A 15037-nucleotide genomic window follows, 5' to 3' on the forward strand; every position below is an offset into this window, starting at 1 on the left:
TAAATAAAAACACAACCCTTTTGTTCTCAGGGATGTATGGGCAAACTGGACCTCAGGGGCTTGGTGTCCCTCTCTATGGATGGGCCCAGTGTGAACTGGAAATTGTTTGATCTTTTCCAGAGAGATCACATGGAGCAGTACGGAGGTAAATAGTTGTAATTCTAGTAAACATGTTTATGTGATTGACTGTTGTATTAATGTGGTTTCTAATTGTGATAACACTGTTTATTTTGGGTGTTATATGTCTGCCGGTCCACAAGGTGGCGCCAGTGTGTGCTTGTTCTCCGTTGGGGGTATACCAGGGAGACGGGAAAATAAGAGTTTTTGTCTGCCTGTGTTAATATGAAGAAATGTGTAGTACTGAGTTCGTCAAGGACAAAATAAACCCCTCTGTGTTCAACAAGAAGTTCTCCCTTGAGTTACTACATAAATGGCGACGAGGATAAGGTCACAGCGGATGCCTCGTATGGATGCAGATGAATGAGTAAGACTCGCTGCTAAGTGGCTAAGTTAGTATAGCACACCAGGACTTTGTAACCACTTGCAAGAAGCATGGCGGCTATGGTAGGAAGCACCACTCCTTTTGATAGTCAAACGCAGACGTGGGAGGAATATTGTGAAGTGCTCGACCATTTTTTTGAAGCTAATGGGATCGACGATGCAGGTCGACGGAAAGCTATATTGCTCAGTTCAGTGGGCAGTCAGACTTACAGCCTCATGCGGAACTTGGTCGGCCCCGCCAAGCCGGGAGACAAGAGCTTTGATGAACTTGTGCAATTATTAAAGGATCATTTCAACCCCAAACCCAGCGAGATTGTGCAGCGTTTCAAGTTTAACTCCAGAAACAGAAAGCACGGAGAATCAGTCACGGAGTACGTTGCTGCGCTGAGGAAATTATCTCAAGGCTGCAACTATGGAGACAAGTTATCAGAGATGATACGAGATAGACTGGTTTGTGGCATCGGAGATGATCGCATACAGCGCAGACTACTTTCGGAGCCAGATTTGACCTTCGACAAGGCACTGAAGTTGGCCCAGGCTATTGAGACAGCGAGCAAGGATGTGAAAGACTTACAGTCTCTGGAGTTTGCACCCCCACACATGAGGGCACCTCAGGCAGTGCATAAGATGTCTTCGAAGCAGACCCCCAGTAAGCAGCAGCACCAGCGGAAAGCTTGCTACAGGTGTGGTGGTGAGCAGCACAGGTCTGGGGACTGTAGGTTTATTAAAGAAACCTGTCACAAGTGTGGTAAAGTTGGCCACATCCAGAAAGTGTGTAGGTTTAAGGGCTCAGCTAATAACTGGAAGGCTAGAGGGGGCGGGGTACAGACAGGAAAACAGGGGAGAACTCAGGGAGCGAATTATGTCAGCCAAGGGGGAGAAGAGAGGGATGGCATAGATTCAGATGAAGTCATGTTCACATTGTACAAAATAGATGAACTTGACATACCAGCAGAAGCTCCATTTGTAGAGACTTTGACAGTTAATGAGACAAACACACAGTTTGAAATGGATTCAGGTTGTGGGGTAACAGTAGTGAACTACTCAGTGTTCAAAACCCTAGGGGGAAAAGAAAAACCAAGTCTATGCCCATGTCGAGTTAGGCTCAAAACATACACAGGGCATAAGGTCAAAGTCTTAGGAGCAGCTGTGGTTAAGGTGCAGCACAAAGGGCGAGCACTAGACTTACCTGTAGTAGTGGTAGGAGGTTCAGGCCCCAGTCTAGTAGGCAGGTACTGGATTAGGAGGCTAGGTTTACAGTGGAGAGAAACAACCCAGGTCCATCACGTCCAGGTAGAGACTGCAGAGGAGGTCCAGGAGAGACCAGAAACCCAAATCCACAATGTGGCAGAAGTGACTTTGAACGAGGTACTGGGGGAGTATGGGGAGGTGTTTAAAGATGAACTTGGGAGATTTAAAGGCCCTCCAGCAAAGATATATGTGGACAAGGAAGCAGCCCCCAAGTTTTTTAAAGCCCGGCCTGTCCCATATGCAATGAGAGGAAGAGTGGAGGCGGAGCTTGACAGACTCCTTGCCCAGGAGATCATTGAACCTGTAAAACATTCTGAGTGGGCAGCTCCTGTGGTTCCTGTGTTGAAACCTGATGACACAGCGAGACTGTGTGGAGATTACAAACTGACCGTCAACCAGATTTCAAAGTTGGAGCAGTACCCGATTCCCAAAATTGAGGATCTGTTTGCCACACTTTCAGGTGGACAGAAATTCTCAAAATTAGATCTCAGTCACGCCTATCACCAGATTCCCTTGGACGAAGAAGCAAAGAAGTATGTGACCATAAATACTCACAAAGGGTTGTTCACATACAGGGTGCTACCTTTTGGCGTTTCATCAAGCCCAGCAATATTCCAACGGACAATGGAGGGACTGTTACAGGGCATCCCTCACGTGACTATTTTCTTGGATGACATCCTACTCACAGGGAAAGATGACCGAGAGCACCTGCAGACACTGGCTACGGTGTTAAAACAGCTACAGGAGGCCGGTCTCAGACTCAAGAGGGCTAAGTGCCTGTTCATGAAGGAGGAAGTGATGTTCCTCGGTCATAAAGTGGATGCAACAGGACTGCACCCAGTACATGAGAAGGTACAAGCAATTAAAGAGGCACCCACACCTTCAAATGTAACAGAGTTGAAGGCATATCTGGGACTGTTAAACTATTATAACAAGTTTCTGCCCAACCTCTCAACTGTGCTTGCACCAGTACACAAACTGCTACAAAAAGACACAAAGTGGCAGTGGGGTGAAGCACAGCAAGCTGCTTTTGACAAGTCAAAGGAAATGATGCAGTCTGCTGAGGTCCTCGTGCACTATGACCCTGAGAAGGACATTGTACTGTCATGTGATGCATCACCCTATGGAGTAGGTGCCGTGTTGTCGCATCACATGCCTGACGGAACTGAAAGACCCATTGGATTCACCTCAAGAACCTTAAACACGGCTGAAAAAAATTATTCACAGCTGGACAAGGAAGGACTAGCAGTGATGTTCGGCATAAAACGGTTCCACAAGTACATTTATGGAAGGAAATTCACTATTGTGACTGATCACAAGCCCTTGTTGGCACTATTCAGTGAGATGCGAGCTGTGCCACAAATGGCCTCACCCAGAATACAGAGGTGGGCGGTAACCTTGAGAGCCTACGAATACACAATAGTGTATAAAGAAGGGAAGTATCACTGTAATGCAGATGCTCTGAGCCGCCTTCCTTTACCAGAAGTAGCAGAGGAGAAGCTTGAAGAGAGGGTTCTCATGCTGGAGAGCTCTGACATCACACTGGTGACAGCTGATCAAGTGAAAGCATGGACAGACTCAGATCCAGTACTCTCAAAAGTGAGGGAGATGGTACAAAATGGCTGGTCATCAAAAGTAAAAGGGGAGGAGTTTGCCCCCTATGAGGTGAGGAAATATGAACTCAGCATCCAAAATGGATGTGTGTTATGGGGTTCGAGGGTGATTGTGCCAAAAGCAGGACAAGAAAATGTCATGAGACAGCTCCATCAGTGCCACCCAGGAGTGTCCTGAATGAAAGCACTGGCTAGGAGTTATGTATGGTGGCCAAAGCTGGACAAAGAGGTGGAGGATACTGTAAAGAGCTGCATGACCTGTCAAGAGCACCGCAACGTCCCTGCACAAGCCCCATTACACCCGTGGGACTGGCCTGACAAACCTTGGAGCCGTATTCATGTAGATTATGCTGGACCTTTTATGGAGAAAATGTTTTTTGTGCTCATTGATGCACATTCAAAATGGATGGACGTGTATCCAGTGAACTCTGCCACATCAGCCACCACAATTGAGTGCCTGCGCACCAGCTTTAGCAATCATGGACTGCCTGAGTTGTTGGTGTCTGATAATGGCACTTGTTTCACCAGCACAGAGTTCAAAGACTTTCTGATAAAAAATGGTATCCGTCATGTGACCTCTGCACCCTACCATGCTGCCAGGAACGGGTTGGCAGAGAGGGCGGTACAAACCTTCAAGAGAATGATGAAAAAATGTCCTGAGGGCTCACTGACAGCTAAAGTAGCCAGAGTGTTATTTAGCTACAGAGTGACTCCTCACACTACAACTGGCTTATCACCTGCAGAGCTACTTCTTGGAAGGAAGCTCCGTTGCACTCTGGACTCAATTCACCCAGATCTAAGCAGGAAAGTGATGAAAAAACAAGAACAACAGACAAAAGATCACAACAAAAAGGCAAAGGGACGCTGGTTCAAAACTGGAGACTCAGTGCTGACCCAGAATTTCAGTCTTGGACCTAAGTGGATCCCCGGAATCATTGAGTCAGTGACGGGACCAGTGTCATACACTGTGATGCTGGGTGATGGGAGAGTGGTAAGGAGACATGTGGATCAGATTCACACTCACCATCAGAGACCAGAAGAACACAACAACTTCCCACAGACTGTCTCTATTCAGCTAAGTCCGGCCAACCAAAGAAACGAAGCATGGCTGGAAGCTGAGGAGGTGGTACTCGGTGAGGATAAGTTGGAAGAGCCCGCAGCTACTGAAGCTGTAGGAAACTCAGAGACTAAACTAAGAACTGTGACAAACACAACTCCAGTGAGGAGACAGTCAAGAAGAGAAACCAAGTTGCCTAGTTACCTAAAGGACTTTAAATTGAACTAATAGAGACTAAAAAAAAATAAAAAATAAAAAAATAAATTATGTTCTATTGAGATGTATAGAAAACGCTTAAGGGGGGAAGGATGTGATAACACTGTTTATTTTGGGTGTTATATGTCTGCCGGTCCACAAGGTGGCGCCAGTGTGTGCTTGTTCTCCGTTGGGGGTATACCAGGGAGACGGGAAAATAAGAGTTGTTGTCTGCCTGTGTTAATATGAAGAAATGTGTAGTACTGAGTTCGTCAAGGACAAAATAAACCCCTCTGTGTTCAACAAGAAGTTCTCCCTTGAGTTACTACACTAATATTTGGTTTTGCAATGAAACCCCCAGGTGTTCAGCTTGTTTGTGTGGGGAGCTGTGGCCTGCACACGCTCCACAATGCATTCAAGTGTGGGTTCACTGCATGGCAAATCGACAAGTTGCTTAGAGCAATGCACACATTGTTCCACAATGTGCCCGCCAGAAGAGAGGACTACATCACAGTCACAAACTCAACTGTCTTCCCCCTGTCCTTCTGTGGCCATCGTTGGGTAGAAAACCTCCCTGTTGTGGAGAGAGCCCTTGCAGTCTGGCCATCACTGCTCCTGTACATGGAGGCTGTGAAAATGAAAAAACTCCCCAACCCTGGAACAGGTATGCCCTTTAAGTGCCATGAATAGGTCTGTGACCTGTGACCTAACCTTGGTAGTAGTGTGGCCTTGTAATGTATAGCTTAGCTAACTTAAAATCTCTCTCTCTCTCTCTCTCTCTCTCTCTCTCTCTCTCTCTCTAGCGTCCTATGACACAATTGCAGCAGGATTGAAGGACCCCCTCACCTTGGCCAAACTGCAGTTTTACGCAGCTGTGGCAAGAACCTTCATTCCATTCTTAAAAAAGTATCAGACCGATGAGCCTGTGCTGCCCTTCATCACTAAGGACCTGACAGAGTTGATGATGGTACTGTATATTATTTTGGTTGCACAACACATTATAATCAACACTCATGTTTAGTTTTGGACAAAATGTAGTTTGTGGTTGTATATAATAATAATAATAATAATAATGCATTTTATTTAAAGGCGCCTTTCAAAGCACTCAAGGTCACCTTACAAGGCACACATAACACAAAAACAGTACATCAAACAATATAAATCAGGTGACATTTAGTGCAGAGATAAAGAATAAAGAAAGAAAATAAATAAAATAGATAGATAAATAAAAATAAAAATAAATATGAACGTGACTTCAAAGTGCATTAATATAATAATAAACAAGAATGAAGATTGCATAGTTAAAGGGGGATAGAGTAGGCCACTCTGAATAGGTGTGTTTTCAGGCGGGATTTAAAGGTAGAGACAGAGTCTGAAGTGCGAATGTCAGGCGGGAGAGAGTTCCATAGGCGGGGGGCTGATCGGCTGAAAGCTCTTGACCCCATGGTGGTTAAGTTGGCAGATGGAGCGAAGAGCTGGTTAGCAGAGGAGGATCGGAGAGTTCGAGAAGGTGTGTAGATGTGGATAAGTTCAGAGAGATATGATGGTGCCAGGTTGTGAAGGATCTTGAATGTGAGGAGTAGAATCTTAAAGTCAATGCGGGATTTGATAGGGAGCCAGTGAAGTTGCTGCAGAGCAGGAGTGATGTGTTCAATAAAGGGAGTTCTAGTTATGATACGAGCGGCTGCGTTCTGTACAAGTTGGAGTTTGTGGAGAGATTTCCGCGGAAGACCAAAGAGGAGAGAGTTACAGTAGTCCAGACGAGATGTGATCAGGGTGTTTACCAGGATAGCGGTGCAGGTTGGTGAAAGTGAGGGACGGAGACGGTTGATGTTACGTAGATGGAAGTATGCAGACCGAGTAACGCTATTGATGTGGGCTTCAAACGATAGTGTGCTGTCCAGGATGACACCCAGGCTCTTTACTTGAGGGGATGGAGGAACAGTGGTATTGTCGATGGACATGGAGAAAGTGTTGAGTGTTGCTAAGGTTGATCTGGTACCAATAAGGAGGACCTCAGTTTTTTCGCCGTTAAGTTTAAGAAAATTTAGTGAGAGCCATGATTTAATTTCCAGTAAGCAGTCGGATAGAGCTGTGGGTGGCAGAGTGGAAGTAGGCTTAGTGGAAAGATAGAGTTGGGTATCATCAGCGTAACAGTGGAATTGTATGTCAAATTTCCTGAGAATGTGACCAAGAGGCAGAAGATAAATAATGAAGAGGAGGGGGCCAAGGACAGAGCCCTGGGGAACACCACTAGAGACTGGAGAGGAGCCGGATCTCAGGTTTTTGATTTGAACAAACTGAGTGCGGTCAGAGAGATATGATGTGAACCAAGCCAGTGGGATGTCAGTGATTCCAATGGAGGCTAATCTGTCCAGGAGGATTTCATGAGAAACGGTGTCAAAGGCTGCACTCAGGTCGAGGAGAACCAGAATGGAGAGAAGTCCAGAGTCAGATGCCATCAGGAGGTCGTTGGTGATTTTCACTAGGGCTGTCTCGGTGCTGTGGAGGGGACGGAAGCCTGACTGAAATTGTTCATAAAGGTTGTTGTCAGACAGATGGGTGTGGATCTGAGCTGCAACCGTTCTTTCAAGTATTTTGGAGAGAAATGGCAAGTTAGAGATGGGACGGAAGTTGTTCAAGTCATTTGGATCGGCGCCAGGTTTCTTGAGTGTAGGAGTTATTGCAGCAGTCTTTAGTGATGATGGAACAACACCAGAAGTCAGTGAGGAATGAATGATGTCAGTTATTAACGCAGACAGGGCAGGTAGGCAGCTTTTGACCAGGTGGGTAGGTAGTGGGTCTAACTGGCAGGTAGATGACTTGGCTTTATGAATGAGACCACTTATTTCAGAGACAGTTGGCAGTATGAAGCTGGTGAGCGGAGAGCTGAAGGAAGATGTAGACCAAGAGTGCAGAGAGGATGCAGAGTTTTTAGTAGCAGTCAGTGTCCGGTGGATATTTTCAATTTTGGCATTGAAGAAGGTCATGAAGGTATCACACTGTGTAACTGTGAGTAGATGAGGTGGTAGAGCATCAGGTGGTTTCAGAATGTTGTTGAGAGTTGAGAATAGGGCTCTAGTGTTCCCATCAGCTGTCCTGATTAAGGTTCTGTAGTATGTGGTTTTGGCTGAGGAAAGAGCATCCTTGTATTCGAGTATGTGGTTGTAGTACATTTCTTTGTGAACTGCCAGGCCGGTTTTAATATAAAGGCGCTCCAAGCGACGGCCTTTAGTTTTGAGCTGGCGTAGGGCTGGTGTAAACCAAGGAGCAGAGTGGGTAAAAGAAACAGACCTATTTTTCAGAGGTGCCAGAGTATTGAGCAGTCCATGAAGTCCATCATTGTAGTGGGATACCAGTTCATCTGTGGTGGATAAATTTTCTCTGCTAGGTAGGTCACCAATACCATTGGAGAGAGCCAACAAGTCAATATGTTTAATGTTTCGGAATGTGATAGAGCGATGCATAATAGTCTTGGATAGTCGTAGGTTGATGTTGCAGGATATTAACTTGTGGTCTGAGATAGGCAGATCTGAGGCACAGCAGTTATGAGGGATTACACCAGAGCAGCAGATTAGGTCGAGAATGTGTCCCTTGGAGTGTGTCGGAAAGTCAATATATTGCTGTATTCCAAAGCTGTCAAGGCATGAAGTAAAGTCCCTTGTAAAAGCATTGTTGATGTTGTCCAAGTGAATATTAAAATCACCCAGCAATAGTAGATTCGGGGACACAGAACATAAGGTTGTTAAGAAGGCAGAGAATTCCTGCAGGAAGGCATTGTTCGGCTTGGGTGGACGATAAACAGTGGCGAGGATGGTAGGAGTAGGGCCCTTGATTTGGAGAGCAATGGACTCAAATGAAGGGTACACAGGTACGGTAATAGAGGACACTTTCCACTTTTCACTGTAGAGTATTGCCAGGCCGCCCCCTCTACCAGAGAAACGGGGTTGTGACATGTAGGCAAACCCAGGAGGAACGGTTTGACTAAGGTGTGAGAAGTCATTAGGCTGCTGCCATGTCTCGGTCAAACAAAAGAAATCAAACTTACGATCGTTCAGGAGATCGTATAGCAGAGGTCCCTTGTTAGTCAGCGAACGGATGTTAAATAACCCAAAGGTTAAATTGCTGATGTGAGGTTTGGGGTTAACTGACCTGGCTGGATTAACTAGGGCACTGTGATCCACACTTCTTCTGCACCTGTGCCTGAGTATTGATTTACGATGTGAAATAACAACAGGAATTGGCAACCTGTTAATCACAGCATTGGAAGTAGCTTTAAGGCAGTCAGTAGGAGATAGTGGACCATGGTAAGGGTAATTAACCAGGGAAAGTGTTGGTACCTGGGTTGAACGCCAGGGGGAGCTTGTGAGTGACGCCGTACTGTCTACTACCAGAGTGGCCAGAGAAGAGGAAGGCTCCGGGAGGGGGGCGTGGCTAGTGACTAGTCACGCACCGGGGGCAGCGGTCAGTACAGCATGCTGGATGTTATCTGCTAATACTCTGCTACCCAGACTGTTGGGGTGGAGTCCGTCGGCCCGGATTAGGGAAGGACGGTTCCAGAATAGGTTGAAGTTGTCGATGAAACCAATATTGTGGATTCTGCAGGCGGTCTGGAGCCAGGTGTTAAGACTGAGGATTCTGGAGAAGCGCCCAGCTCCGCGGCCATCAGTTGGTAGAGGTCCGCTGAGCCAGATATCCTTTCCACAGCTGTTTAAGAAGCTAAAAAGGGCATTGAAGTCCTTTTTTGTCAGCTCCGACTGCTGGCGAGAGGTGTCATTCGTTCCTACATGAACTAGGACCCGGTTGATGGATGATGGAAGAGAGCACAGCAGGTCGGGGAGCTTATCCAGGATAACCGGCACTGTGGCTCCAGGGAAGCAGTGTGTGGCTGCGTTGAAGAAGCGAGTGTTTCTGATAATTGAGTCTCCTACGATGAGTGTGGTAGGAGCGAAGAGGGGTCGAGGAGGCGATGACTGTGGGCTTTCAGTGCTCTGTGCCTGCGCAGGGGAGTGCTGTGGCCGGGCAGCAGCTACGTACCTAGGAGAGGTATCGATAGCCGGCTCGGGGTGGGGAAGAGCACCAGCAGCAGCTACGTACCTAGGTGAGGTATCGATAGCCGACTCGGGGTGAGGAAGAGCGCCTGCAGCAGCTATGTACCTAGGAGAGGTATCGTTAGCCGGCTCGGGGTGAGGAAGAGCACTAGCAGTAGCGTCGTACCTAGGAGAGGTATCACTAGCTGGCTCTGGGCGAGGAAGAGCACCAGAGCAGCGCATCACAGCCTCTCTTACGATCCGGCGCCGAGAGGAGGAGGTCTTGGACCGAGATGAGGGTCGTAGATTCGGGCCCGGGCGAGTAAGCTGGTGCTTGGATGGTGCTGCGGAGTCAGCAGGCGTCGTCGCCGGGCAAGGAGGAGCTGCAGGAGGATCATCTAGGTGAACCGGGTTGTCAGCGGATAGGGCAGCATAGCGGTTTGAGAGGTTCAGGCAAGGCAGAGAAGCAGACCCACCTGAGTCCCTCTTACGACCGCGAACCACAACCTCGGTCCAGCGTGGCGGCTTGGGTGTTGAGCAGGAGGAGAGTTGTGGACCGGCAGGGAGGATTGTACTGAGTGAGGCGATCTCTTTGGATTGTACAGATGCTACCTCCATGAAGTTGGACAGCAGTGACTCTTTCTTCTGGAGTTCATCAGAGAGCCGTCGGATGTCTTCCTTGAGGTCAGAGATCTTTTTGTTTGCTTGCTGTATTAGTTCATTGTTTATCTCAGGCATAGTTGTTATGGTTAGCTTAGCCGTGTAGCTACCTACCAAGCAGTAGTCAATGCAATGCAAAAAGCAGTATGTGTGTATGCCTTTTAAGCCAGTCCAAAAAGTCCGAGTGTTATGCCGAACTGTAGGTCAGATAAAGAGACTTGGAATACGTTGAAGTCAGCTTTATTCACCGATGCTTAGTGTGGTAGATAATGAAATACCAATAGTTGTCGATGGAGTAAGGCGGTATATGTAAAAGAAAAAGGGATACATTGTGCATTAAAATAGTCTATTGGTTAAATGGTCTGTAAATGGTTGTTGCTTATTAATGTGCTGCTCCTGACAGTTTTGTGTGTTTTGTTTTTCAAAAGACTCTACTCAGACAATTCATCAAGAGAGAATACCTCCAGGATATCACTGCCCTGCAGCTGACCCAACTGGATGTCACTGACAAAACCATGTGGCTCAGCCCTGAAGACATCAGCATTGGTCTTGGTGCAGAGTCCGTCCTGAAGGTAGTGCCGTGTTTTTAAAAGTCATTTTACAAATATTGATAGCCTACATTTGTTATTTTAGACAGATTTTATGTTCATGACTCATTTTCTTGTCTCTCCATAGAACATCAAAGGTGCACAGCTCAGGGTGCTAGAGTTCAGGACAGAATGCAGACAGGGACTGGTTAGCATCGTCAGGAAAGTTCAGGACAAGAGCCCCCTCAAGTACTTGGCTGTTAGGCAGATGGTGTGCCTTGACCCCTCTGAAATGTACAGGGAGCCAGAAAAATGCAGAAAATACATGAAAGGGCTGGTGCAGAGGTTTCTCCAGGAAAAACAACTTGCCAGTACTTTTGCGGGTAGGAATAAGAAAGGCAAATTGCAGGCTACACAATCTTCATCAATTTAATTGCTTGGTAGTGCCCAATAATTATCCTACAGCTCAATGATTTTTCCTTTTTCATTGAATGATTTATGAAGATTTTTCCTTTTTTACTTTTATCTATCTTGTGTTACAGGGGATGTCATACTACAACAATATGACAAAGTCCTGTCCTTGGAGAGTCGAAGCATCAACTTCCTCTCCTTTCCACCAATGCAGAAGAGGCTGGACCTCTTTCTTAGCGGTGTCCTCAAAGAGCCCTATCCTGAACTGTGGGCCTTCTGCCAGAAGCTGCTTCTGCTCTCCCATGGGCAAGCTACAGTTGAGAGAGGCTTCTCCATTAACAAAGAAGTGGAGTGTGACAACATTCAGGAGGACACTGTAGTCACACGAAGGCTGGTGTGTGACTACATAATTCAACATGGAGGTGTTACCCAGGTAAGAATGGCCCCAGGCTGGACTAGAAATACGCCGTTGACAATAGGGATGTTTTGTGATGCCACAAATCACTTTTGTGTCTAAAGCCCTACAGTATCGCTATCCCTGGTCTTGCCCCCTTCCTTCATTATGTTTACAGAGTCACAATTGTATCTTTTAATCTTTCCAATAACGCACAAAGTGTACCCACGGTACAGGCAGAGTGACAGACAGGCTTATTGTAAATTTACTAAAGGACAAGCCTATAGCTTTAACTGTCATCTTGACTCCTGGCACTTAAACCTGAGCTGCTTTTTCGCAATTATTTAAACAATAGTCATGTGTATTTTTTGTAATATACATTGAATTTGTATGTAATCAATGAAAGGTCCTGCTTCACTTTAACTTTGTTCTCCCTGGTGTTTATTTTCTATATATAATGCGATTGGACAAGGAAGCAACATGTTAGATTCTGATGATGTAGCAATTAACCAGCCCCATAGGAGTTGATAAACTCAAGATCAACTATCTTGATCCTCATCTAATTCTCTTTTTCTGACCCTAATTAGGTTCCACTAACTAAAGATCTGTTGGTGAGTGTAGCAGCAGCCAGGACCAGATACCGTGTCCATCTTGAGGCGGAGAAGAAGAAGAAGGAGGCAGAAGCCAAGGCGCAAAAAAGGAAGGGAGCAGAGGACCAACTTCAGGAGTTGAGAATGAAAAGGAGACGGCTGCAAGAGGTATCTGAGGGTCTGGTCAGGGATGCAGACAGGCTGGCAGAGGAGGCTGAGGGGAAGGCAGGGAGCAAGATGGCTGACCTTATCTAAAGGTCTAACCTCCTGAGAAGAGGACATAAAGAAAAACTGGCAGAACTGGCCAACATTGACAATGAGATCTCTGCAAAGAGTGCAGAACTCAGGCGTTGACTTCATTTATGAAGACCCCCTGTTCATTTGCACAGTTACTGTGAACTGTTTTTCAAATAAACGCACACTGTGAAATTCAAGAATTTCATTTTTCTTCTTTGCCGATATGGCTGTAAAACAGGCCGACTAAAGTCTTAATTTCATGTATAAATGGTCTTAAAAAGGTATTAAATAGTCTTAAATTTAACTTTAAGAAACACACACAGATGTGGCACAGAGATAAAGTGAAGGAAAGCAATGTATCTGACTACATATAAGGGAAAGAGTAAAAAATAAACCAAAAGGAGAACTTGCCATACAAAGGTTTAGGGATTGTTGACAGAAGATATGTACATCTTTATATAGCATTTATATAATACATGCAATCATAAGTCTCCCAAGAGAACATAACAGCAGTGCAGGAAACGTAGACTAAGACTCCATCCACACGGAGACGCCTTTTGGTTTAAACGCAGATGTTTTGCATCGTTTTGGCCGATCGTCCAAACAAATACTGTAAACGCATTGCCTGAAAACGAAGCTTTCTGAAACCTGGTCCCAGGGTGAAAAAATTTGCAAACGCAGCACTTGAGTGTTCGTTTGGATGGTGAAGACGCATACCTGCGTTTCGATGAAGTCATTGCCACACCCCTCGAGCTTAGCCTTCCACCTCTTATATCCCACGAGACGTCTCATAACAACATCAACAACAATGGCGGACTACATGCTCGTGTTCCTGCTGGAGAAAATATTGAGCCTATTAGGGTTACTAGGGCAAAATATGCTCCTGTGCCACCATGATGAGCAAGAAATGCTGATGGACAACCACATAAGCCACATTTTACATCCACCACAAAGGGCTACCAGGAGGGCAACTAGGAGAAGATTGTGGGTTCGACCAGGTAGAACCAGCAGTTGGTGGGACAACTTCGTCAATGGTGAAAACTTTCGCATGTCGAAAACATCTCTCGTCGCCTTGAGTGAAGAACTCGAACCCATATATCCAAAGGCAAACAACAGCCATGCGTGCGCCAATTGAGACGGTCAAAAGGGTTGCAATGACGCTTTATTACTTGAGTGATGAAGGACGGCTACGAAAGACTGCTAACGCCTTTGGCGTGTCGCGACAGGCTGTGTCCGTCGTTGTCAGGCAGACCTGCAAAGCTATCGCTATCCATCTTGGTCCGAAATACATCAAGATGCCTTTTACGGAGCCTGAGGCCGAGGATCTGGTTTTGGGCTTCCATTGTGCTCATGGCATGCCACAGTGTTTGGGAGCGGTCGACAGCACCTACATTGAAATAAAGCAGCCATCTACCAACTCCATGGACTACGTTAACAGGAAAGGCAAGCATTCCCTTAACGTACAGGCTGTCTGTGATTATAAGTTTAAATTCATGGAGGTCGTGATAAAGTGGCCTGGGAGTGTACACGATGCACAAGTTTTTGCTAATTCAACCATCAACTCAGACTTACAGACTGGCAAGATCCCTGCTCTGAAAAAGCAGATTGTGGACGATGAGGAGGCCATACCCATCTTCCTTCTTGGTGACCCAACCTACCCTCTGATGCCTTACTTGATGAAGGAATATTCCAGTGGTGGCTCCACACCTCAAGAACAGTACTTTGGGCTACGTTTGTGTAGGGCATGCATGGTCATCGAGTGTGCTTTTGGTCGCCTTAAAGCCAGATTTGCTGCATTGAAACCTATGGACATCAATTTGCAGGACCTGCCCCATGTAATTTATGCTTGTTTTGTTCTCCATAACTTTTGTGAGGACAGTAAGGAGACTGTGGCTGATCACTCTGTATCGGGAGCAATACAGTGTGATAACGACTTGCAGCCGCCAATACAATGCAACAACTACACCACTGACTGTAACGAGGCGGAGGGAAAGAGAGTGAGAAGAGTACTCACAAAGTACCTTGACCCATAACAAAAGACTGAATAGTTGTAATTTTGGAAGTATTGTGAATAAAGAGTACTCACAAAGTACCCTTAACAAAAGACTGGCCCAAGACTGTGAATAGTTCAGATTGTCATTTTGAAAATGTTGTAAATAATGTGTGTCTAGTGAAAATAAACAAATGACTGCAGTCACTTTCAGAAATCTTTCTTTTATTAAAAAGTGAACATTTGTGCAAATATAAAATGTGCAAATATACAAACAAACAAAATGTGCAAATATAACATCTCACTCCACATCGTTTTGCAGCAGTGCTCTTCTGAATTAAAGTTTCATTCGTTGGGCTGCATGTTGGTGTAGGTGTGTACTGTGCAGGTTGGTATGCAGATGGATTAGGTGCAGGTGTGTGCAGAAAGGCTGGTGTAGTGGGTTGTGGTATCGAATGAACATATGATGGTGGGTACCCATGGAATTGTCCGCTGCTGCTTTGGGGGGGTACAAACTGGGGTCTGAGCAGCAATTCCCTCATCAGGGAAAACCCATCCTGTATGGTGCTGGTAATGTGCTG

The 15037-nt window shown here is 46.0% G+C and overlaps 2 protein-coding genes across 2 annotated transcripts; both read left to right on the forward strand.

The window, feature by feature from the left end:
• The first annotated feature begins 509 nt into the window (after positions 1–509).
• LOC128376907 (uncharacterized protein K02A2.6-like) lies at positions 510–4650 on the forward strand. The gene is given in 1 exon segment (XM_053336759.1): positions 510–4650. A coding segment is annotated over 1 exon segment (4098 nt). The 5' UTR covers positions 510–552.
• An 8970-nt stretch (positions 4651–13620) lies between these two features.
• Positions 13621–14499, forward strand: LOC128376908 (putative nuclease HARBI1). The gene has a single exon (XM_053336761.1). It carries the CDS (start codon positions 13621–13623, stop codon positions 14497–14499), a length of 879 nt encoding a protein of 292 aa, XP_053192736.1.
• Positions 14500–15037: the final 538 nt, after the last annotated feature.

Source organism: Scomber japonicus, chromosome 17, assembly GCF_027409825.1.
Source record: "Scomber japonicus isolate fScoJap1 chromosome 17, fScoJap1.pri, whole genome shotgun sequence".
NCBI lineage: Eukaryota > Metazoa > Chordata > Actinopteri > Scombriformes > Scombridae > Scomber > Scomber japonicus.